The sequence below is a fragment of the Myodes glareolus genome, chromosome X, assembly GCF_982192425.1.
Source record: "Myodes glareolus chromosome X, mMyoGla1.1, whole genome shotgun sequence".
In the NCBI taxonomy this organism is placed as follows: Eukaryota; Metazoa; Chordata; class Mammalia; order Rodentia; family Cricetidae; genus Myodes; species Myodes glareolus.
The window spans coordinates 102,061,471-102,087,509 of record NC_142053.1 but is presented as its reverse complement, the minus strand read 5'-3'; the positions used below and the strand labels follow the sequence as shown (position 1 = coordinate 102,087,509).

At 34.9% G+C, this 26,039-nt stretch overlaps 1 protein-coding gene across 1 annotated transcript; it reads left to right on the top strand.

The window, feature by feature from the left end:
- Positions 1 to 1,867: 1,867 nt before the first annotated feature.
- On the top strand, positions 1,868 to 25,161 carry Tmem47 (transmembrane protein 47). The gene is made up of 3 exons (XM_048449754.3): positions 1,868 to 2,238; positions 14,546 to 14,686; positions 21,851 to 25,161. The coding sequence occupies exons 1-3, from the start codon at positions 2,013 to 2,015 to the stop codon at positions 22,027 to 22,029; spliced, it is 546 nt and encodes a 181-aa protein (XP_048305711.1). The 5' UTR covers positions 1,868 to 2,012; the 3' UTR covers positions 22,030 to 25,161.
- Positions 25,162 to 26,039: the final 878 nt, after the last annotated feature.

The window sequence follows — 26,039 nt, the reverse complement described above, 5'->3', positions numbered from 1 at the left end:
AATGAGTAATAAGCATGACGGATAAGAAAAATATTAGTTGACTCAAAAAGTTAGGTGATAGAATTTGGAGGCAAAACAATTGCTTTTAAACTGAGAACATGTTCAAGAAATTTTCTTAAAGATTTACTTTGAATGTAAATTATCTCCCTCCATGTGAAAGTCCAGATATAAAGAAGTATTAGAACTCAGGTCATCAGAGTTCATACTACTCGTCCTTCTGGTTTATTCTTCCAAACTGGCATCAAAGAAGTCTTTGGAAGATCCAAGTAAAAGAGTCCCTTTGAGTGTGTTCCTGGTTTGTTTATGATGTATCCTCAAGTCATTAAGATGATCATGGTTGAGTAGTAGAAAAGATGGCCAGTTCTATTTACAGTTGTAGGACACCATGTGTTTTATCTTACCTGGATTTTCATTTTAGTCTCAGGTCACTTGATACTACTTTGATTGCTTGTTAAAATGTGCTATGCCCCTGGAAACAGGTGGTAAAAGAGAAAGACTGTTAAATGCCCTCATGCCCATCCCTGCACACAAAATATGAGAGCCATTAGGTTGAGGATGGTATTGTGTGAGGGGTGGGAAGCATGTGAGGTGCATTCTTCAGGTCATTATCCTCATTTTTTACTTTCACATTAAGTTACTGAAAGGGTAAATGATCTGGAAACATGCTTGGTCAATGATCTAGTGAATAAATTGTGTGTAGTGTGTGTGTTTGTGTGTGTGTGTGTGTGTGTGTGTGTGTGTGTATTAAGGCAAGATGGAGAGAAAAAAATATGAATCAGCCCACCAATCACGCTGAATTCAACAATTAAAAAACCAGAGATTCAATTTCAAGGCGTGTACAGTTCTCACAAACTGACTTAAAGCATGAATCCACTCCTTAAGAACCAAGACAATGGCCTTTGAAGAATTCTTATGTCAGTTTCCTGAAAAATCTATGTAGATGCATTAATTTCCCACTCAGGAATGATACACCCACTCCTTCCTGTCTTAGGCCCTGTAGTGGAGTTTACTGAAAAACAAGGAAAGCTTAACACCAAGGTAAGTTTTCAGATGTAGCTAAACACAGCTCTGAGTACATTAGGGATTTTAGACAAATTACAACGGACAAAACAGCAGAGATGCGAATAGGACTTGCTTTTCATTTTTGTGAAATCTCTCATTGCCATTTTATTTCCCACATGCCCTTCAAAGGGAGAGCAAAGGCTGCAGTCAGCTTGAAAACTGACTTAATAAGGTGCTGGAAGGTGGGGATAGAAGGGTGGCTCCTGGGATCGTTCCGGGTTTGGAGAGTGTAAAGAATTTCCAGTTACTTTTCTTCTCCTTCCATAACATTGTTACCGATGACTGGGCAGAGGGCATATTATCGCTGAGTGGGGACCTATCTTTTCTCCAAAGGCCACAGGCTAGGAAGCCTAGGAATCCACATCAGATGTCTTCTAGGAAAAAAAAAAGAAGAAGAAGAAAAACTAAACAAAACGTTCAATACCTGCTCCCTACAAAAAAGAAAGCCACGTGACCCGGAGACAACCCCCATGGAGGGACCCCAGAGCAAGCATGGTAGGGCTGGCAGCAGAGAATTGTTATTCACAGAGGTCACCAGGCTAGCGGCAAGAAGGGCGGGAGTCCAGATGCCAGAAACCAGAGCCATTCCACTCCACAGACCCTCCGCCTCCCTTGCAAGGCGCCGCCTCTTGCAGCCTGGGGCGGGGCTGGGGCGGAGCCAGCCTGGCCGCGCCTGGGAGGAGCAGGCGCGGGCGCGGGCACAGGCAGATCGCTGCGTGAAGGTCCACTGTGCACTTGCCGTTGTTGCGGCTGCCAACGACTTCCTTTGGGCCAGCCTTCCCCGCTCTGCGAGTCCCGCCGGTTTCTCGGCGTGCGGAACAGAGTCCCGAGGGTCGAGTCCCCAGCGCCAGTGTACCAGCGCTTCTCTGGTCTGGAGTTCCCGCTTTGGGCTCTTTGGACCCTCCTGGCGTCCTCGACTGCATCGGGGAGGGCGGCAGCGGCGCCAGGGCATGGCTTCGGCGGGCAGCGGCATGGAAGAGGTGCGCGTGTCGGTGCTGACCCCGCTCAAGCTGGTCGGGCTCGTGTGCATCTTTCTGGCGCTGTGTCTGGACCTGGGAGCTGTACTGAGCCCTGCCTGGGTCACGGCGGACCACCAGTACTACCTGTCCCTATGGGAGTCCTGCCGGAAGCCCGCCAACCTGGACATCTGGCACTGCGAGTCCACGCTTGGCAGCGGTGAGGCCCCCGCGCCGCGCCCCTGCCGCCCAGGGCTCTTCTGCTGCCTCCACCTCTCTAGTCCACCCCTCCCCTTCCCTCCCCTCCCTTTCCGTACTCCCCTTTCCCTTCTCTCCCCTTCCCCTACACTAAGACTCTCGAGCCCCAGAAAGCCCCTGCATGTTCCCCTCATCAGAAGGAGTCCGGGTCGCCAAGACTCAGGAGACCTCCCACGCCCTCTCCTTTTTCCTTGCCGGTCTCTCCGGCTTTGGAGTAACACGTATGCTATTTTGGGCAATTGTTATCATTAAAGGCGAGAACCATGTGGCTGTGAAAAAAGATGCGACGCTTTCCACACCCCCGTTAAAAAAGAAACAGGCAAAACGCCCCAAATTCAAGATGTGTGGGTTCTCCCCTCTGTTCCCATCCTTTCCCAATCCTCTGTCTAAGAGCAATTTGCTAAGTTTTCCTCTAGGCCCACATTTCTCTCTGTTCTGCTTCACTTTATCTGGGTTTTCCCTAATGAATTTTCACTTTTTTTATCCCCCCCCCCCACTGCTTCCTTTAAATTTTGGGGAATGATACGGAAAGTCTGGAGAGACTGATGAATTTCGTTTCCTTTTTTGGTGATACCGTTGTTGCTTTTGAGTTTCCCTTCTTTCACTCCCACAGTAAGAAACTCCCCTCTCTTCCTGTCTCTTTCTCCATGAGCTAGTTAGTTCCAGTTGCCTGAAAAGTTGTGCTTTATTCAGCAAGTGGTGAAAATTTCACGAAAATGGGAAGAGAGAGTAGTCTGTAGACCTTGCTGCTACTAACTCGAAAGGAACTTTATGGCTTCATTCCCTTCATGACCCTCCCTCCAGTTTTGTTGTGACCACCCCTTACTAGCATCCCAATTACTCTTAGTAGGAATTTTCTAACTTCCAGTTTCTTACTGCAAACTATGCCATCTCGAATTATGATTCTTCAGCTGCTGGTGTGTGCAGAGATTAAGGAGGGTTTATAAAAGGAAGGCTCTGCTGATGCTTTTCTATGCTGGTGTGCGCGCGCACGCATGCGCGTGTGCTCGCGCGCGCGTTCACACACACACGCTGACCTGAGAAACTCATTAAATTTATTTTTGACAGTTTCATATCTTCTCTGAGATTATTTATAAAGCCTTACTGGAAACGTTTCAAGTTCTAGTGAAGTTGAAATAGCACAAAAGCCACAACCCCTCCCCCCGACTTTCTTTGTCTTTCGTTTTTTGTTATAAGAGAGATTAGTTCACTTGGTTAAATTCCTTCCAGAAATTTAATTTTGTGTTTACAAAGGCTTTTTCTTTGCCTTTACCTCAGAATTCTTATTGAAGGGTTTCTTTGTTGATTGATTCATAGTAAAGGGGCCTGGCTGGCAGCAGGAGGTCAACACTTAGGTCTTTTAATTCTTTCGGGATTAGTTGTTTACAACTAAAGATGAAATAAATAGGTAAAATGCCTTTCTTTGGTAACCAGGGGATGCAAATAAACTTTGGAAAAATATCTTTTCTTTTCCACCTTCAATAGAAATGGAAATTTATGTAGGAATGCCAGCTTCAGCAGGTCTCCTTAGCAACGTGAATCTTTTGCCCCCTTCTCTCTGTCTCCTGAAATAATAGCCCTCTGATTACACAAAGACTTTTCAGAAAGGTTGGAGAAACCAGCTTCAGCTCCCATTTGCTCTTCAGGCTGTTATCCTTTTCTCTTGGCCTGGAATATGGAGAAGTGGAGTGAAAGCAGCTCCAGTTTGTTTGCTAATCTTTCCTTAATTGCCTCCATACCCATTGATTTCAGCTACAAAGAAATCTGTTGCTGGACAAGAAAGAAAAGAAAGAGAGAGAGAGAGAGAGAGAGAGAGAGAGAGAGAGAGAGAGAGAGAGAGAGAGAGAGAGAGAAAGGAAGGAAAAAAGGAAAGAAAGAAAAGAGAGAAAAGAAAGAAAAGACTTAAGCTGGACAAAGAAATAAGGAGGCATAAGCTTAATGCAAATATGGTCTCCATAGCACTGTGAAAAGGGAAAATCAAAGGCAGGAACACTTTCTGATCCCCCTGCCCCGCCTGCCCCATCCTTTATTCTGTCTTCATGCCTTTCAATTTGGGTTTCTGAAATCCGCTTTAGCTTCATTTAGCTTTTAAAAAATAGTCTTGTGTCCCCTTAAAGATAACAAGATAGGTTACAAGCAGAGATGTTTTTGTTAGAAGTTATGTGGAACAAGTTCTTGACTGTGTTGTAGAAAAGTTGTGAAGGGAAGAGGCTGAAATACAGAAAATTGCTGTTCCCTCTCAGAAAATGTGCTTTTAAAGATGTTACATGGTCTTTAAACTTCTGTCTACCAGGGCTTTGAGACAAAGAGGGACGTTAGGATTGGCCCAGGAATGTAGTTCTTGCCTGTTCCAAAGCCAGGCTGCTTATTCAGTCTGTTTGCTGTGCCTAGTAGCAGAGAGATAGAAGGAAAATGTCAGAATATTTTAAGGGATCCACTTCATTCTTTCTGGAAATAGTTTGGGGGAAAACAACCAAGGATAGTTTTACTGAAAATCTTCCCCAGGATCTTCAGGACTTAATTCAAAGTCTTTGTCTTAATTTGAATTAAAACTGCCTTGACGAGGCAAAGTTTTATTTCAAGAAGGAAAATTTCAGGAATGTTGTTCTTCTGAGGACAGCATTTCCTACTTAGGTCCAGTTTCTACTGAAACTTTCCCCTAAGTTGTTATTCTAAAATCGCTTTCAATTTTGTTACCAAATATGCATTGTTTGTTGTTTCTAACCAGTTTTATGATTTTAAGCTAGAGCAGAGCCATGCCTCTTGTGTCCTGGTATATTGAAGGTTGCGTCAGCAGTTCTTGTATGAACCAGTAATCTGGTTGTCACTCAGCCAGAATGCTTTCCTTTGGAGCCTCAATTCGAGATGTGGGGGATAGTACTGGCATCATCTTTACTTGTAATTTTTCTAGGAGAACAAAGGAAAAAAACAGCGAATTAGTAGTCATTGGTAGTAGGGTTGGGGAACTTTGGAATATGCAGTAATCACAAGACTTCAGTCTATAGAATTCTTTTCCCAAGGAGTTTGTGGATAGTCTTTTAATAAATTTTCAGTGTTATTCAAAGTGCTCATAATGTTTTAACCACTGCTTCCTGTTTAGTTTGGTAATTCCGCGCCCCCCCCCGCCCGCCAAAATATAGTAGTTAGAGTTTCACAACCATAGCAATTGCAAGAGACTAAAGAACACGGGTTCCCTAAACTGCACATTACAAAACTTTCTAATTTTAGCATGATTTTATGCTTCTTTTTAAAGCAATTAATTTGTACATATTTCCTTTGAAGCAAATGGTTTTTTACTGTCTGATTTTTGACTCAGCAAAAAGAGAGGGCATATAGGTGGCCTAATAAACATTTTAACTGACAGTAATTTGGATCTGTAACAAGGGTATGTTCGTCTATTTTTTTATCAGCAAAATTCTTGATTAAATAGTACCCTTTTCAAGGAACATTATTAACATCATTGGTGCACCGCCCTAAGAATAGCTGCATTTGTAACATGAGTCATTGGTAGTTTTGAAATGGCAGGGCACTCTGTGCTAAAACAGGTGAATATTATTTTCAATTGACAGGTTCTTTTAAGACTGTGTACATATAGCCCTTGTTTTTTACTCTACTATAAAAATTTCTTTTAAAAGGATTTTATAAGAAAAGCTATCTTTGGTGTAGTTTAAGATAAATGGAACTGCCTGAGCACCTGCAGTTCTTAGAAAATCTAACAGTGACATGGATTCTGAGTTCCGATCCATGTCACCTGTTCATATTTTGAGACTACATCTTAATTTGGAAATGGAATTTTATCAGAACCTGGATGTCACAGTGGGATGTGGTCCAGAAAGGTTTAGGTGTCCCCAGAGAAAGCTTAACATGTTTACAGAGAGGTAGCTGTGTAGTCACTAGTAGTGTACTCTCTTCCAGCTTCTTCTAAAATAACACCACCAGGACAAATGCACTAATAGATGGAATGGTACCAGTACTAGTTAGCACCCACCCAACATTTTTTAACTAACAAACCAAAGAAAACCCAGGATGCATTAAACAAAGATCTGAATGATGACTTCTTCCTTTTAATGTCTTCTTGAATTTCAAATTCTCCCAAGGATATTTTAATTTGTGGTCAGATAAAATTCTTCTTTTCCTCATATTCATAGAGATATTAAAATCCCCAGGGATTTCCTTAGTGGAATCTTTTAGCAGCAAAGGGTTTTAATAGGAGTGTTAAAACTAGCATTTTCACAAAAGGCCGGCATTGTAAAGCAGAAAAAACACAACATAACTAATACTGAAGCAAAAGAGATTACCTCTTGACAATAAATACACTTTAGGATTTTATTACTGTTTATTCATAAGACAGTTTAGAGAGACCTAAAATACAGTCAGTATTTTATAATCTATTAATGAAAACGTTTGTAGATATTTCAAAGTATGTCTCCAAAATAAACTTTTGTATGAACTATGCTAAGTTATACCATAATCTTGCAGTAGGACAAAATACTATTACAAAGAATAAATGAAACTTTAGCTTCCTGCTGACCTGAACTTGTCCACTCACCAATTATGCAAGTACATAAAACATACTTAACCTTATGAGATGCATATAATGAAGATTAAATAATGAAACATTGTTTTCATTCATATTATATTTTTAGAAAAGCAAACTCAAAGTGAAATTTTTCATTGGAAAGAATCTTTTTAAGTAGTGAAAGGTCTTACATTTGATAAAGAAGTAATTGTTTTCATATCAGATTTAAATATGGTTATGAGTTACTTATCACTTAATAAAGGCCACTGTAGGTTATGATCAGAGAACTTTTACCTTAGTAACTAATATTTTTTAGGACTGTTAAAGGCCAGATACTTCTCTTGTTCCCGGTGTCACAATAATGAGTGTGCAATGTTGTTGAGGATACTATGGACTTTGATAAATTTACCAGGCTCTCAGTTTGTGATAGTGATGAACATTTGATCAATTTATTAATTACAGGAAACTAACAACACCAAAAATGTATGCTATGGAACACTGAAGGCCAGGAATACAGATAGTGAATAATGAACCAGATAACTGTGGTCGTAGCTGAGTATGACTTTCATGGTCAGAAACTGGAATATTGGGACTGTATGATCCTTTTCTAAATGCATTTACTCAAATGTTTAACACTTCAGTGGGAGTGATCAGAAGGCTTTTCTTGACTGAAACACTGTCCAGAGAACTTGTAGCTAGTTTTTTTTAGCACAGTGTCTCAAGATAACTAGAATAGTTACAACTGAGTAAGAATTTGATGAGAGCTATCTTCTCTGTGAACTAGCTAGGAAGTCTTACAGCTCTCATATTACATTCTATTGGTTACACAGAGTGACATGGCCAGCTCAGATTTAAGAGCAGAGTTGGATTCCACCTCTCAATGAAGCATCCCATCTGACACAGTCTAGCTGCACATCTATAAAAACCTTTATTGCCTCTGAAGAACAAATAGATCCACACAACGTAGCTTTTGTACTTGATTTTTCTAATCCATATGTAAATAATTCCTAGCTAGAATAAATACTGCCCTTAGCAAATACATGGCTTTAATGATTGGCCACTTATAAAAAATATAATTTATTCTTTGTGGGATGAAATGAGCATAAGAAGATATTTACAAATATGAGTGGGTAGATAGATAGGCACATAGAAAGTTCACATAACCAAAGTTGAAATTCATTAGAAATGGTTTAAATATTTCATGTCAAAGGCACTGACAGATAAATCTATCACTCTTTTCAAATTATTAGATCACTTGAAATTAGAGAAGAAGATTCTTTTGCTCTTAAATTTATATGGGAAGGGGGAAACTAGTAAATCAACAATTTTCTGTTCTATTTGAATATTTGGAACACAAATCCTCATTTATAAAATACATGCATATACAAGAATGAAGGATATATGCAGTTTCTCAATGAACCAGGAAAAACTTTTAGGTTTTTTCTCTCTTTTTATTTTTGTATTAACTGTTGTAAAGTTTAAGGTAATAATTTAAGGAGTTGTTTGAGTATATTGCCACAAACTTTGCTTTGCTTTGTTTAAAGTGTTTCTTTTGTTAGTAAAAATGATGTAGGAAAAAATAGAAGATGAAATCTCCTAAATTCCATATTATTTGTATCAGAACAGGCACTGAACCTAAAATTCAAATTTTAACAAGAGAATTTTTAATGTTATGTTTAAGACTTCTAAACCAATATCCACCAAAGTATTGCAGTAGTCTATTATGAATGAAACTTGGAGTCTATTCCTAATGCTACCATGTTGCAGAGAGATAGAAGTGACTTCCATTTTATTAACCTTTTCAGGAAGCCCCAGCTGCTTTATTTCCTTGACAGTGATTCACTAGCAAGAAGTAGATTTGATCTTGATCTAAATTTATACAGTAAGTCTGTGTGCTCGGTTCTGTGCTAGGTAGGGAGAATAAAGGAAGGGAAGAAATAAGTGATATGATTTAAGTCAACGGAATAAGATTACAGCATGCTGAAAATGAAGCAGTAGTTCTCTTTCTCTAGAGGAGTGAAAGAAGGAAAGAGCTTTCTGAGGGATTAGCACACCTGTGTTATTCTCTAATATTACTAGGACATTATTTAATGTGGGTGACTATTTGAAGATCTTCCTTCTACTCTTTCAGTTTTATTAGATAGAAGGCCACCCATTTCTACTCCTGCTTGTGGGTTTTGAGCTTTCTACTTTTCTCAAATAAACGCAGGTATTTTAATTGCAGTTTTGGCTATTTAATTTTTTATTTTTTTTAAGAACAGAAAAGTAACAGTCTTCAGTAAATCAAACCCAACACATCTTTGTACAAATACCCACTAGTAGTTATTATTGAGAAGTAACAATGCTTGATAGCTACTGGCATTATCAAAAGCAAGGGAAAGTTTCCTCATATAGCACAAGAAGACGTAGCAGTCATTTGATATGATGTTGGCTTTCTGTGTAAGTGCTAAAACAAACTTTAATACCAAGAATCTTTGCTAAGCACTGTATATAACAGTTGTATTTGAGAGGAAACACCATATGTTACAGTACTTAGATTTTAAATTACATTTCCACTGAGTTTTCTAATACACAACTATGTGAAAGAGCCAAGAGATTCCTTTTTTAAAAGGGGGGGCGGTAATTTTTCTAAAACTAGCAAAAAATGCCTAGGATTTGAATAAAATTGTTGTGATTGAACATTAGTAATTCATGTGCCACTGAGTTTTTTCCTCTTAATATATCACCTTGGTATTATTAATTCCTAATGATAGTAAGGAATTTACAATAATGAGTTAGCTTTCTAAGTTATCAACATGATTAAATAAAATTAGTCAGAACTAGTTTCTGTTTGATAAGATTGAGTGAATGTGCTCATATTATTTAGGTAGATCATGGAGAATCTGGGGAAAATTTATGGGACGTGAGGTAAAAATCACTTTTTTAGGTGATATAAGTTACTTTCATGTAATTTAAGAGTTTCATTTTAATTTCTTCTTGGGGGGATAAAAGATGAAAATACAAGTGACTGCCAGACAAATTTGATTGTGATCATACAAGTTTGTAAAAATCTATATTTTAATTTCTAATGAGAATTATAGGAAAGGAAGACTAATCCATTAGTACATTAATACATTATTTTAATATAAAACATATCATATATTTAGAGGAATATTTTAATACAAAACGTATCATACATTCAGAGAAATACTACTCACCCAAATAATAAAACTTGAATTTTAAAATAAAAACACATTTTTATTGCTTTTTATGGTGCCTAATTTTGTGAAAGAAGTAACAATTTTGGGTTCAAAGATTTGTGCATAGTAGAACAAGTCTCAGCAAAGGTTTGGAGACAAGTTGAGAAGGAATGCTTCAGACACTGCTGTTTTTAATGCCCTGACTTTGACTCAAAGTAGACAATGTATCCTCATTAAGATTTTCCTTTCCTGGCAATCATTAATGAATTTCCCTAGGAGAAAACAGTTGTCCAGCTAGGCAATTGTAACATAGGCTATAGAATTTTCATTATGTACTGGCAACTTTCGGCCAGTATCACATATTACATTGTTAAAAATATGTCAGCACAATTCTATACAATACTAACATATTTATAGAGAATGGAAGCTGATGCTGGTGAGTAAAAATACCTTGAAAGAGGACTCAAATTTAGTTCCTGACCTGTATGTTAGTATTGAAGTTAGTGCTATATATAATACAGGGGCTTCCTGATTTTTATCCTGTTACTGTGGAAAGAAATACTTTGTGCATGTACATTTTTATTTGTTTACTTTTACTTTTGTTTCTATTAGGAAAAGTACATAGTCATCTTAGGCTGTGCCTTCCCTAAGTTCAGCTCCAAAGCTCTAGTACATTCCTTTGTCACTTTTGTTCATATGCCATAGGCCATTGATGTTCAACAGGACTGGTTTTTATGTTCGCTGTTCTACTACAGTATCACATCATCATTTATAGAATGTTTAAAAAAATAATAATAATCTCAGATATTTGTACTGCATCTGACTCAGTACCACAGGGCAATTAAACCAAAGAGTGAAGATTAATATAGAGATTAACTGAGAGTGAAAGCATAAAACACATGCCTTTTTTAAAAAAAAAATAAAATGCCCCAAAATTACAAATGTTATATTTTAATTTGCCTTACACACATTGAATGTGGGGGGTAGCACATTTTTGTGACATATAAACTTTAACTAAAACACCACTAATGTAGCAATAAATATTTTAATCACTTTTTAGTATATTACTCAGAAATTGCTCAGTTTTTTTAATACATTTGTGATAAATCCAATTTTTAGACTGATTGAAAAATGAATGTTATAAACACAAGTCTGGTAATTTAATGAGCTAAGTGTATATAAATCTTAATTACTTTTTGAAAAAAAAATCTCCATTTCATAGTGTTGTTTAGTAAGAGAAAAGGGAAATGTTAACTATTTGTCCATGACTTAAAGATCACGTATTAGCCACGCTGCCCTAAGTCTTAAATCATGGATTCTATGTAGAGACACTGAGCAGAAGCCCTGTTCTTAGCTTCAAAGGCCCTGAAAAGCATACTGAACGTCCTGGATTATATTTCTTATTCCTAAGCACTGTTTTAGTCCGTAAATTGAGTATTAACTGGGCAGTAATGTAAAGTTTAGGTTCTAGACAACCAACCTGAATGAATCCTTCCACATGGATATACTGAAACTAAATTCAAACTTGGCATTTGCTTCTAGGAATATAGCCTTGGTATTCAATTTCAAACCCTAGCTTGTAGCTAGGACAGTAAAAGTCATGGATTTTTTCTAGTCTCTCTTGTAAAATAGAACAGTTTTTCTGCTGAGGAATAACTCTGGTTGCCTATCAAGAGGAAGAACGGTGGCAATATCACAGAAAAACGATGTTCACTCTCCTTGTTGACTTTGAGTATAGAGAGATATTTTTCATTAGCCATAAAGCCAGCATTAAAAATAAATACAGGACATTTAGTAGAAAACCCATACCTGCTTCTCTTCATCAGCTTTTAATGTATTTTCTGCCTTGTAAGATATTCCTTTCTTAATTTCTAGTTCCTTTTAATAACTTATTTTCCCATTTCTACTACTGCATTTTTTAATTTGTATATGAAAGAGAATATCAGTGTTTGAGAAAATGCAACTTTATGTGAAATTAGGATTTGCTTTGTTTTTCTTTGCAATTATCACTTGAAATTCCACATTTATCCCATTGACTTTGTTATGTGATTTCATTTGTTTGATTAGCCTTTGCATAGAAAAAAATTGATTAATATTTGACAATGGGATAGAACATTGTCTAGGACAGGGTGAACACCAGCCTATCCCCTCCTTTTTTAGCTTTAATATTTTTAATTGTGTGTGTGTGTGCGCACAGACATTTTTGCAGTCAGTATTCTTATAGTATTCTTATGGAGTCAGTTGTCCTTTTCCACCAGATGTGTTCCAGGCATTGAACTCAGATCCTCAGGCCTGGTAGTATGTGCCTTTACTTACTGAGCTATATGATTATCCCACCAAAATCATTTTTGTTAATTATTATCAGCATTTGTTCATTTACTTACTGTCTGTGGCTCTGTCCATACTATGTCATGGTTAAACTGGTACAAATATGACACTATGAACTGCTCTTGTTTTCAGAAAATTTGCTGAGTTTTTTTCTCAGTCTGTCTTTATAAAATGCAAGTAAATGTATGACGTGGTTATATGAGGATATTAAAGGTAGGCAATATTGGCTAAGATTATTAATTGTCTTGTTTTAGGTTGAAAGTAAAAATAGTGAAAACTATTGTTTTATGCTTATTTGGTTGCATGGAAGAGCTTATCAGGAAAATCAATCTAATCTAACTTTGTACTGATATTTTTATGGAGGTGGCTAATTAGTTGTGCCTTTATTAAAAGAAAACAAATACTTCTTTTAAAATAATTATTTTATAAACATAGTATTTCAACTAAAATTATTTAAATGAAACTGCCTAAATGCTAGATATTTCACTGATTTGTAAATGCATAGATGAATTTTACTCTTTTCCTTTTTCTTATTAATTGTTTTGGTGTAGTTATACTGATATTTTTTTAATTAAAAATTTCAAGTTAATGTTTCCAGTGTCAAATAATATACTATGCATAAACTCTTTCGAAGTACTCTAGAGGTTTCCAAGTACAAGCATTATTTTGTTTTTTTAATTCAAAGTTACATGCTGTTAGGGAATAAAAATGCCATAATATGGCTATCCTTTTAACTTCTAGTTGAAAGCCAGATAACACTTTTTGTTTGAAGTTATATGACTTTGTTACAAATAGATGCATTAAAAACGCTCTCTACTTTCTTGTGATGTTTCTTTCATGTTTATATTTTAAGATGTTGTGGATCTGTTTAATGTATTTGTTTTCTGATTGCTGTGGAGTTTCTAGTTGAAAGCCAGTGAAACATCCAGAAATTATTTGTAGGCAAGGATGTGGAAAAGGGTGTTCAAGTATAAATACAAAAAGGAACATCTTAAGGTTTCTCTACTAACCCTTTATCTTCAGCACAAGAAGCTTTTTAGAAGGATAATTTCAGAGGAAATCATCAAACTATCATAGATTATGGACTTTGAGTAGATTGCATTGCAGTTTAAAAATAGAATAAAATTTCTTTGTATTTCCTGTGCATACAGTAAACTGAGGAGCAGAATAATCCTGGAAATTTCCTTCAAATTACCACCACTGTAATATGCTAATCCTGTAGTATCCCATATGTGATGCTTCCTGATCTATGTGTAGTTTATAATAAATTCCTCTTCTTTTTTTCTTGACTGGAAAATGAAACATCTTTCTCTCATGCCATTGCTACATCCTGACAAGAAATGATAAATTATCATCAATGAGGTTTAGATTTTACTGAATCCGAGGTGTGCCATGTGATCATTATAGTTTTACTTGTTCTTGATTGAAGAAAGGGGCTGAACAATCATTTAGAGTCTAGTCTAACTCTCTGACATTCCTTACTTTAGAAACCATTTTGGTGATGATTTCTGAAGCAGACAGAAATACATGAAATGAAATAAATAATCCAACAACAAAACTTCCTGATATAAATTAACTAAAGGATAGTTTTAGTCGTGAGGGAAGGCAAACAAAAATTTGGAATTTTTATGAGGCTAAGGAAGGTTTTCTAAGATGCAAAGGAATTTAAAAATTGTGTTGTATTATCACATATAATAATGAAATGAACTTCACAGACTTAAAAGAAAGACACAAAATAGTTCATATCATGAACAGACCATACCAAATTGGTTATGGTGCTTGATCTCATCAATAGCCCAAGTAGTAGGATAGTTATTGACTGGGAAAGGCATAAGGGGTAGTTACTTGCTGATGAAAATATCTAAAATGTATATCTGAGTGATGGTTATATATTAGCCTTATTTTTCCATAGTTAAGATTTGTGAACTTTATAGTTCAATAAAAATGTAAATTTTAATACTGAAAATAAGGTCATAGAGAGGGATGCTCCATTTAACATTAGTAGAGCGCCTGTAAGAAGTGTGGCAAACCTCTGCCCTAAAAACTCTGCTGAGCTTAGCAGTGGGACCATTTCTAAATAAGAACATTAATATTAATTTTTGTTGCAAAACATTTCAAACCCCAAAGATGCTTAGCATGCAGTAAAATCACTTCCATTGAGCTGCATCAAAGTGAAGGGTACTGAACAGAGTTCTTTTGATTCTCTGCAGCTTTATTGCAATGCTTTTGTTTTTACTTTCCAGATTGGCAGATTGCTACTCTGGCTTTACTCCTGGGCGGTGCTGCCATCATTCTCATTGCATTCCTGGTGGGTTTGATTTCTATCTGCGTGGGATCTCGAAGGCGCTTCTACAGACCTGTTGCTGTCATGCTTTTTGCAGCAGGTAAATAAATTCATTATATTCAAACCAGCATTAAAGATTCATGAACCTTTCTACCATTCTCCCTTCTCATGCATCAGTATGTGTTTGCTACTTACAAAAAAAATGAGAGGCATTTGTTATATTTTAAGGCAAATTGGCTGAAGGATTATCATATTATCAGTTTTCAGCATGTTAAGCATTTCACAGAACAGTGGCAACTTTTAAACGTCTTGCTAAAGTGTGAATAAATAAAACGTCTTAGGCTGGATATATAGCTCAGTAGTAGAATGCTTGCTTAGCATGACTTTAAGCTCTAGGACCTAGAGTTTAGGTTCGATTCACACCACTGCAAAAATAAAAACCCCAAATCCAAAAAACCTTATCCACAGGGCTGCCAGGCTATTGCCTTAGAAATTGTAGAAGATGTATTTATCAAGTCTGCCTTTTTTGTCTTTTGTTTTTATTTTAAGCATCTATTCTCCCCCTACCCTGACCTCTAGACTCCTTTGTTATCTTAGGACAGTGGCATTATATTAAAATAGTCTCATATGAAACAAGGAAAGGGAATTTTTCAAAAAGTGTATTCTTAAAAGCTTATGTGTTTTGAAAAGTATGGAAAAAATCATATCAGTTAATGTGAACCATCAAAGAAGTTAATTATATGAGGGCAGTGGATGTCTCTTAATTTGACAGCTATTATTCTGTGAAGTGCATTTTAAATCGAAATATCAAACATGGTAAACAAAAGACCAACAGCTGTGTTTAAAAAAATGTGTTGTGGATGGGCTTTGTGGACTGTTACAAGCCCAGTTCATTATATGATGTGAGTTTTGATTTTCAGTTATAAGAATATCATTGAATATATTATTCATTTTGACTCTTAACCGAAATATTCTTGTGGTATATTCAATTTTCCATGTCAGTCATATCTGATTTGAAGTCTAAAAAATAAGCCCCTGTGACTGTCAATAATGAAGATACTGACAGAACCATCTACGCTGTTAGATGGAGTTTTAAAAGCTGTTTAAAATTGGAATAGATCAAATTTCTCAGGATTTTAGGGGTAGTGTGAGCTAAAACTACAAAACCCAAAGTGTTCTACTGCCCCCTGCTGCTTGTGTTCATTTTGTAACAAGATTGATCAGAATGTAGGCACAAAGTCCAAGCCAGGCAGTGGTGGTACATGCCTTTAATCCCAGCACTCAGGAGGCATAGGTAGGCAGATACCTGAGTTTGAAGCCATTCTGGTCTGTAGATGACCGGCATACCTGGGACTAGAAAACAATGAATCTTAAACAAGTGGTTCATTCATTCATAATTTTCTCGTGTAACCGTTTAGCTATTTCTGGGATGTCTGTTAGGGACTAAACATTGTATTAAAGATGGGTATAATACTAGTCAAAGTATCTCCACAAAACTTTTTAGCAGACTACAAAGCATTACTATAGAATATATTTGGAAATGTTTATAATATCACAATATTATTATGTTATTGCTGCCATGTATAACGATAGCCTAAATTTGGAATACTACAGTACCAGTGAAAAAACAACCTTGATATACATATTTTCTAACTTATTTCTTGGTCCATTGTTTTATCATTGGGTCTTTCTCTGTTTTAGAATAAAAAAAAATGTAGATGCTTTAATCCAAGTGTGAGTGTGTTTGTATTTGAAGCTAAGATTTAAGGACATAACAATGAATTCTTAACAATGAATTAAGGACATAACAGTAGAATTCTTTTTGATAAGTTGTACCCCATGATATAAGAGGTTTTAAAACTAGAATTCTTACAAGCAACTTTGAGAATAGTAGACATTTCTTATTATAGGATGGCATAGAGATATTCTAGTTTTTTTTTTTTAATATGCCGCATTGCTGGGAACACCAATTTACTATTCCATTTAGCCTTTGATTCACTGCATGTTGGCAAGTGAAAACTATAAAGAAGTCCTTTGCTGGCACCAGCCAGATGTTTGATGAAAACAACTCAAAGTTTCCTTTTTCTGCTTAAAAACATATTTTTCCAAGTATAAATACATTGGTGAAAATAAGTACTGATTATAAAAAAAATGGGAATAAGTTTGGCCAGAATAAAGTTTTTAATTTGGCTTTAACTATCACATAGTAGTGAATGATTAAAAAAAAATGAAAGAAAAGCCCTATAGCAAGATACATATAGTTTTACTCCATGCACTGGGGCCTAGAGTGAACATTATACTCATTGCTATAATTTAAAATGTACATGTCCTCAGATTTAATTATGCTCTTTTTCTTTTAGCATTGATTATGGAAACTTTTTTTGAAATAACCATTAGTTTAATGTTGACTTTTCATACAAACAAGGCTAAACATATTGTTTATTTGTAAAATACCACAGAAATGAATTATTTCATTGCATTCGGTTGATTTTTGGAAAGAATGTTCATTGCCCATAGTAATCAATTATTAACCTGGATTTAATATTGAAAAACTTAGAAAAATCTATATAATTAAAACCAAATGTATTGAAGCAGATGGCTTCCCTCAGTTGTAGTTTATTTCATTGACTTTATAAATGCAAATCTTTATCTGATAGCATTTCCTTTTTGTTTGTATTGGCATTTATGAAATAGTAATAATTTCTCTTAACAAAATGGTTTCCTCTCCAAATATCAACAAGCCTTTTGTTACCAAGTAATGTCAGTGTCTGTTCATACAGAGAATGAGTTCTCTGAAAAGAAACTTCTTTTTTTCTTTTGCTAAGGTGGGCAGTACTTGTATTCAAAACACATATACCACATTAAACTTAAAATTCTATTCTATTCCTGGAACTCATAAATACTCAGGAAATAGTCTTTAAATGACTGGCAAAAGATACCCAATTTTCCAACGACTGTATTGGAGAGCCAGGGTTTCACTTGAGACTATCATTCTGAATTAAAAGACTAAGATTTCCAACTCATCTTACTGGTTAGCTATTACATCCAAAATAGGAGACCAGAATAAGTCCTGATTTTGAATTTATTTATCACCTGTATTACAGGTGGTTCTATCCTGTGAATGAAGTTTCAGGAATAATACTTAAGGGAAGTCAGATGTTTGAAATGTCATGAAGACCACAAACTACTTGTACTACATGACATACCTGAATTTTTTATTTGACAAACACCTGTTTAAAGCTGGAAGCCAGATACTATGTTTCATGTCTGTAATCCCAGTACTTTGGAGGCAAAGGTATGTGGATCAGAAGTTCAAGAGTATTCTCTTCTGAGGAGAGAGCATCGATACATCTTCAAGACAGATTTGGCCTCCATAGAATCCTAGACCAACTAATGCATGCTAAGTAAAGAGACCTTATCTCAAATCTAAGCAACAAGATAAAACAAAAGTAAAATACACAAAGAAATTAGTAGCTTTAAGTTCCTCTTGTATATGCCACGAAGTTTCATATTGGTAATTTTTAAAAGAAGTAAATTCCAGATATTCTGCAAATTCTGAAATGTCTCACTTTTCAAGTACAGTATCTGATGAAGGGCACAGAATATCACAATGTCCCATATATTTATATTATAGTCCATTGATTGGTAGTATGGTATAGCTTGATGTCATTATCTTATGCTGCAAACTTTGTCTCTGCCTTTCAGAAATTTTTGTGAAGCAAAGAGTTATTTTTTTTCACTATGTTGTAATAAATGGAGAAAACCTTTATTTGCCATTGTAGGTTTATATTTTTTCACAAATTTCTATTGTATTCAATTTTCTCTGTGGTTTCAGAAATAACAGCACAATTTAGAAGGATAAATCATTTTAGGGTAATTTTTCTTCTTGCTACAACACAAAAGAAGTCTAAGCAAGCTTGCTCAAGAGAGCTTGCCAATAGACTCTTAATGGAGTCGTATACCCACTTGCCCTCTAACAGGAAATTATGTCATTACATTATACCCTGGAGGTTTAGATTTTGATGAATGAAACACATTGAAATGAACCTTTAATGCATCCTCGATTAACACCTTATTCTAGGGACTGGCTGATTGTTTTTTTTTTTAATTAATTCAAGTTGGTTATTATTTCTCTACTCAAACTTCATTAGCAGCTGTCTGTCACTTCAAAGGCAATCCAAAACAATAACTGTGGTCTTCAGGTTGAGACTTAACGAGGAACTGATGCATGACGGTTTTGTATTGGATTTTGTTTGGTTTATTTTGCTTGTTTTTTTACCCTCCTTGCTGTCTGAACCAAGACCACAGCATTGGCATCTTCCTTATTCTATAGGCACATTTCTCATCAGAAATTTAACACTGCCTGTTCCTTGGACATTTTTCTTCCTGCTATATTGACCTTTACCTCCATTCAGGGTTCACATCTATGCTCCTATCACCTTCCCAGAAGAATGTGATTCCTTTGTGAATCTAAAAAATTTGTGAATCTAAAAATGAGCTACCATGTCTCTCTTTTTTTTTTTTGGACCTTCTTGGATCTTCGTAATACTTTCTATAATATTCAAGGTATATCGATTGGTTTATTGATGACTTGGTGTTTTTTGTGGCAAAATGTTGCTGTCTAGTCCAGTCTGGACACTAGCAAATGATACTCCTGTCTCAGTCTCCCCAGTGCTGGCTGCAATCATACTCATGCTACCTTTTTAGATGGTGTGCATTTACTGATGGACTACCTATACATAATAACAGCAGCTTTGTTTCTGTTGTTATCAAAAATGCCTTAAACTGTATAACTCAGATACATTTAAATATTTATTGAATGGATTAATTTATCAGATTAATTGATTAATTTTTGTAATTTATTTTTCTATATTTAGAAATATACATATTCTGTATATTTCAGTCATGATTTAGTGTTGAGAGTATAGAAATCTAAGAGGATAAACCTTTAAAAAGGGGAGAAAACCTTGCTAATAAGTAACTAATATTTGCTTTTGTGCATGGGTGGCAGTCATTCATTTATTAGTTTTATGACATTTACAACAAGAGATTTCCTTTTCTTTCTCTAATGCACAGAGCCAACGATTTTTTTAAATTACTATTGTACCTTGGTTAGAAATAGATGAAGTAAGGTTATAAAATTCTGCTATTTTTAGAGGTTTAACTATGATCTAAAACTTTAAACCAGGAAGAAAGTGTAGTTTCTGTCTTCAGTGTCAAGAGAATCTCCTGTTCATCTAATCTCAATAGTAAGGTGGAAGAATAGCAAGCAGATGCTAGCCCAGATTAGCATTAAGCTACAAGGCTAACACGTTTGCAATTCTATATGAATTCAGATAGTCTTTTCTATCCTGGTTATTATTAAAGAAATTTAGCATTTTGAGGAACCATATGATTCTTCATCAGGTTTATGCCAAAACTAGACGATCGCCATGTAGACTTGCAAGGAGAGTTGATCATGTTGGTAATGTGACCTTTATGGATGCTGAGAATCAGTGAAGATAGATTTCGAAGTCTGAAATCCTTTTGTTCTTTTTAAGTTTAAGAAAATACCAAACCTAGCCAGGCAGTGGTGGCACATGTCTTTAATCCCAGCACTCTGGTGACAGAGGCAGACAAATCTCTGTGAGTTTGAGGCCAGCCCACTCTACAAGAACTAGTTCCATGACAGTCTCCAAAGCTTCAGCAAAACTCTGTCTTGAAAAAAAAATCAAAACTATATGCATATATATATGCATATAACAACACAAACAAAGTTTGTTGTGTTTAACTGTTTATATTTTTGTTACTAAAATTCTGGAATTTAGAGTATTTTTAATAGAACCTAAAGAGTAATCACTTCTAACAAAAATTTTGTTTCATATGCCAGGGCTATCTTTAATTTTTTTTTCAAATGTCCAGAAAAAAAATACACTGAGCATTAAGATATTGTGCTTTTTTGCAACTATAGCTCTGCCATTATGATGTGGTCAGTGTATAACTGAATGAACATGACTGTTTGAGTTATTTTTAAACCTCTTTTATGTATATCTCCACCTAGATTTTTAAGGAAAAGTCACCTTTCTTGAGTGTTAGAGCAGCCAAGATAGGCGAATATGGCAAATTTAGCCCCATACATTCTAATTAAATTAATTTAAATTAAATAGAAATTGTGTAGTATTTGATCCAAAGGGAAGTTTTAAATTTTAAATGGGTGACTTCATCTCCTGTGTAATTCAGTGTAGTGACATTCATATAATAATACCCATAGGATATATGCCACTTTAATTTTAGGTAGTTAAAATAAACCTCCCCCTTCCTTCCCTTCCTGTTTAATTGTTTTGTTTTATTTTAATAAACATGACTCATCACAATTCCCCTTCATTCCTGAGTTAGAACCAAGAGCTATCTAAAAACTAATATCTAACTTTTGTTTCTCTTATAGTAGTGTTCTTGGCCTAGCTTTTTCTGGATCATTATTCCTCTTTCTTTCACTGACTTTTTTTTTTTAATCCAATGGGAAATATATATGAAAATATGTGTAAGATCTAGTATAAAGGGTATAATTAGTTACAGCTTCCTGACAAAGATGACTTTTCAGTCTCTTTTAAAGATGAGAAGTGTAGACTGGGTGAGACGGAAAGGTTGAAAATAGTTTCTAATTAGATAAATAGAAGCAAAAACATCACAATGATTCTTCCTGGAACATTGGGATGAATCAGATGGTTATGAACAAAGTGCAGTTAAAATTTCTGTTGCCACGAATAATCATTAAAAAATGTTGATTACTAAAAAATGTTGAATAATTCAGTTCCTTAACTATAAAAAATACTGAGGGTTTAGGTCTGCATTGATGTCACTGTTGTTAGCTCTTTATGGATTTTATATGAAGCAGTTTAGTATAAATAGTGATGTTAACTGTCCTTAGTGATAATTGTACATGTGCTTGCAAAGCAAGTATCAGTATTTTGTATATTCATGAATTAGTATGTTTTACTAATTTCATTAATTACTAAAAATAATTCACCAGTTATTAACAGGACAATTATTACAATATTGTCAGAGTGGCTAAGCAAGAAAATTAAGTAAATAAATAAATTAATATAAAAGAATAAAAGAAAATGTTGATATTTTAAAAGATGACATTTACAATTATTAATGTTTTAATTTTTGGTATTTATACTTATTTTTTAAAAAATTAGCTCATGAATTTATATTTATATATCCATGCTGCTTTATTTGCTTTAAATAACGTCTCAATTCTGTTTGATTTTTCTTTTTTCAGTTGTTCTGCAGGTCTGCAGCCTGGTTCTTTACCCAATCAAGTTCATTGAAACTGTGAGCTTGAAGATTTACCACGAGTTCAACTGGGGCTATGGCCTGGCCTGGGGTGCAACTATATTTTCATTTGGGGGTGCCATCCTTTATTGCCTGAACCCTAAAAACTATGAAGACTACTACTAAAACCAAGTCTCAGCACACACACACACACACACACACACACACACACACACCACAAAGAGAGAAACTGACCAACAAAAACAATTTATGTCATCATCTTTTTTAGCACTATTTTCTAAAACATCTTGGAGCATTAAGCAGTTTGCACAGTTGATTTAATATCCTTTGCCTTTTGGCTGTCAACATCATAACCAGCTTTTATATCCATTTTAGAGAACTGCACAAATTAAGAGAGCTGATTAGATGTAGGCACATGCTGCAAACTACCAATATGCTCATGCCATTTTTCTTGACAAGTGAAGGGTTTGTATGACAGTAGCCATTGTGACAAGTTAATTGGAATGAAAATTGCCATAGTCTCTTATTGCCTGCAGGGGAGCATCTGGCATAAGCAACACTTAAAAGTTGCTTTGTTCTGACAAATAGTCTTCTGTTGGAGCCCCTATCACCTGTTTATAACACACAGTGACTACATTGGTTATTGGTTACTTGCTTGAATGACATTTTAACAACAAAACTGTGTTTTGAGCATCATATGATAGTCATAGATATAACTAGTTAATTCTGTGTTTAAGGATGTTCTTCTTAATGGCAAGTTATAGTTGCACAATAAGGAAGTCAAGATTTGGAGACATGCAGTTTTAATCATGCAGACAGGAAATTGTGCCTCAGCCTCCTCTAAAATGAGGCAAAATGAGAGTATTGCTTTCCTCTGGGGCAATCAGAAAGAAATGTACATGAGTTGTTTTTGTACCCTTTAAATTACTTACCAAAATTTGCAGCAAACAACTGTGCATATGTAACAAGCTTATTTTTCTAGACTGTGAGCCATTAGTATAAATGGTAATAAGCTGTTCATTATTCCTCCACATACATACCTATCATGCATAAAATCAGTACTTGCTCTAGTGAAGTCATTTGAACACTAACTTTGTGTGCATTAAGAAGCTTAGATCAACATTCAAAAGTTCATATACCTTAAAGCTTTGCTCTATGTTCTCTACTGAATCACTGGAAAGTGTTAATATAATTGCCTAAGAAGAAAAAATGAAATGCTGTTAATCTGAAATTTAATGATTCTTTCATAAGCACTGCAGTTCAAAAGAAAGTAGAAATTAGGATGATCACTTTGTGTAAAATTCATTAAAGTACAAGGCTGCTATTTTTGCAAGTATTTTAAATGTCTTCATTTTAAAAGAAAGCAATAGTGATAGAGTTATATAAATGTCTAAGTGTCTCAGTAGGCGAGTTGAATTTATTTGGTTGTCACCTGGTCCTCTGAAGTTAACTTATGAGCTAACTGATTTGTGCACACAAGTATGATGAATTTATGTTAGAGAAATCATTCACTGACTGTTCTAAGGGAAGAAAATATCAACAATAGGGGAAAAGTTTGCAATTCTTCTCTTACTGCAAACTTTGTTCATTTTGTTTATTATACAAATCTGGATAGCTTAAGTATAAACCTATTTTTATATAAAATATACAATTCTGATATTAAAGTTATAAATAATTATTTTTGTTAATGAAGACACTAAAATAAGTATGCTCTCATGTGACCCTCTTGAAGAAAGAAACATTGGGGAAAAATTTTAAAATGTACCTATTTGCTAAAATATAATTCAGTCAGAGCAGGACCATGTCAATAGTATTTAATAATTTGTTTTACCTCACAGAGCAGACTTCTGCTTTCAGCTTAAGAATGGTTGCCAAAAACAATAGCCTTTCCCTGCCCCCAAAGGATTTTACCGAAATGCCAAAACCAATTGTGAATTTTTTTTTTTGGAATCACAAAGTAAAATTGAATACATTACTCATTCTTGTTTTAGTAGTGACAAACAAAAGTTATTAAATTTATCTTACAGGTAAAACTTAATCAAAGTATATAATTTTATCAAGAATTGTAAGGAACTGAATGGAAAATCGCCAGAAGAGTATTAGTATTATAGAATATTTTGAAATAGTTTTCTTAAAACATAAAATCTGGTGTGGTCTCTCTCTTATAAAGTTCTTTGCATATTGTCAGAACAGAATGAGGAATGTGATAGGGATTTCAGTTACTACTCACAGTATCTTGTGAGATGATCTCCTTATTCTTGAATTATGGAAGAGCAGTACTGTGGTCCTGGCATCAGTGAGGCTTGTTGGAGGGTACAGTGTGCAGCTGGACCAGAATCATATCTAGAGTGTCATTCTCTGTCCACATGACAAGCCAAAAGGTGACAGACTATGTTACAGGTTGAAGCACACATATTTGTAGTCTATTGAGAAGTAGATTCCTTCTGTAATTTTAATGAGCCCTATATCATATTTTTACCACCACTAATATTTGGAACTTTTACATTGCTAACAAAACTTAGTGAAAAATTGTTGTTCCTCATCCAAAACAGTATTGTCTATCAGAATAAATACAAGTGTCTATTTAAGCTATACTAGCATCATGTCTTTGTAGCTTTAGGTTTGTTTGGTATTTTCTTAAGCAGAATTGTTAATCATGAACCAATGGTTTATCTTAGAGAGATAATATACACAGAGAGATATCATAAAAGTACTCAGCAGGGCTAGTTATTCAGATTTCTTGCACAAGTATTTAGCTTTTTGTAAGGTCAACATGTAAATTTAAAAGACAAATATAGAGAGCTTATGTGTTTGAAATATAAATGTTATATATGGATTAGCATGTACCTGTATATTATTAAACATGCAGTGAACTGACTGGTAAGTGATTGTTTAATTGTATGGCTAGCAATGTAATTTATTCAGACTGTATTTTTGTACAGAGCAGCGCACACTAACCTATGCCTCTGTGTCCTCCTTAATGCCTAAAACTGTGCCTAGAAATTTCATCTGTCTTAAAGAAAATAAAATGTATTCCATACTGTTTATGCTAATAGTTTCTCTCTTACTATTCCGTATTTATTATTTTTAAATATCTGACATGATTACTACATAAATATGAATTTATGGTATTCTGGTTCTTTTTTTTTCTTAACAGTCATCTGGTGAAAACTTTATTTCATTCCAGTGATCCTTGTGTGTGCAGTCCCATGATCAGTTCTTCATTTCATGGTTTTTGTAGTTGACCTGAAATTATCTATGTGAAAGAAATAAAAATAGAAGTGGTTTCACTGATAATGCTTTCATTTTATGTCTTCTGTGTAAACCCTTTAGACAAAACTTCTAAATTGCATATCTTCAGTTCATTTTCTACTTTAAAATATATAGAAAACTTACCATAATGTGACACATTTATAGTTTTATTTTAAAATCCTTGACATATATTTGTTGTACAAAACAAATGATTTCACGGTGACAATTTTTTACAAGGGCATAACTTTGACTGTATCTTCACATTTAATTATTCTATATTATGTCCCACCACCTCTTCCTATTGGGCTTTTTAAATATTTTTATAAGATGGTATGTGTCTGTGTGTGTGTGTGTGTGTGTGTGTGTGTGTGTGTTTATTTTTGCTGATCTTTGCATGTGTGTTTCCTTATTACTGTGCTAGGGATAGATACTGGGGCCCCTATACATGCTAGGCAATCATGCTACCACCAATTTACACCCTCGGTTTCAAAAATATTTTGAAATTTTTTACATAAATTCTCCTATATGATTCTTCTTGTCTTCCCCAAGTGAGTCAGATGGAGAAACAGTGATAACATCAAGAAATGTCTTCTTGTTTTAAAATTTTTCCATTGAAATGTACAGGCAGTGTATGATGATTTGTGTAAGTTGCAGTGTTTGCAGGTTGTGTTAAAATATATTTTTGAATTCCTCTTTTTAATAGGCACTTTCTATATTCAGTGTGGATTGGTAAATAAGCTTCTACAAGTTAAAATAAAGATAAGAATCTACCAGTAACATTTTGTGTGTATGAATAGTATGCTTAGAAAGCAATTTCAATTAGACATTAGGTAAATTCAATTGTATGCTCACCAGAAAAATTATCAGAAGATAAAAGTAGAATCATTCAGTTGAGTAAACTTTCTTCAGAATGCCAGTTTGAA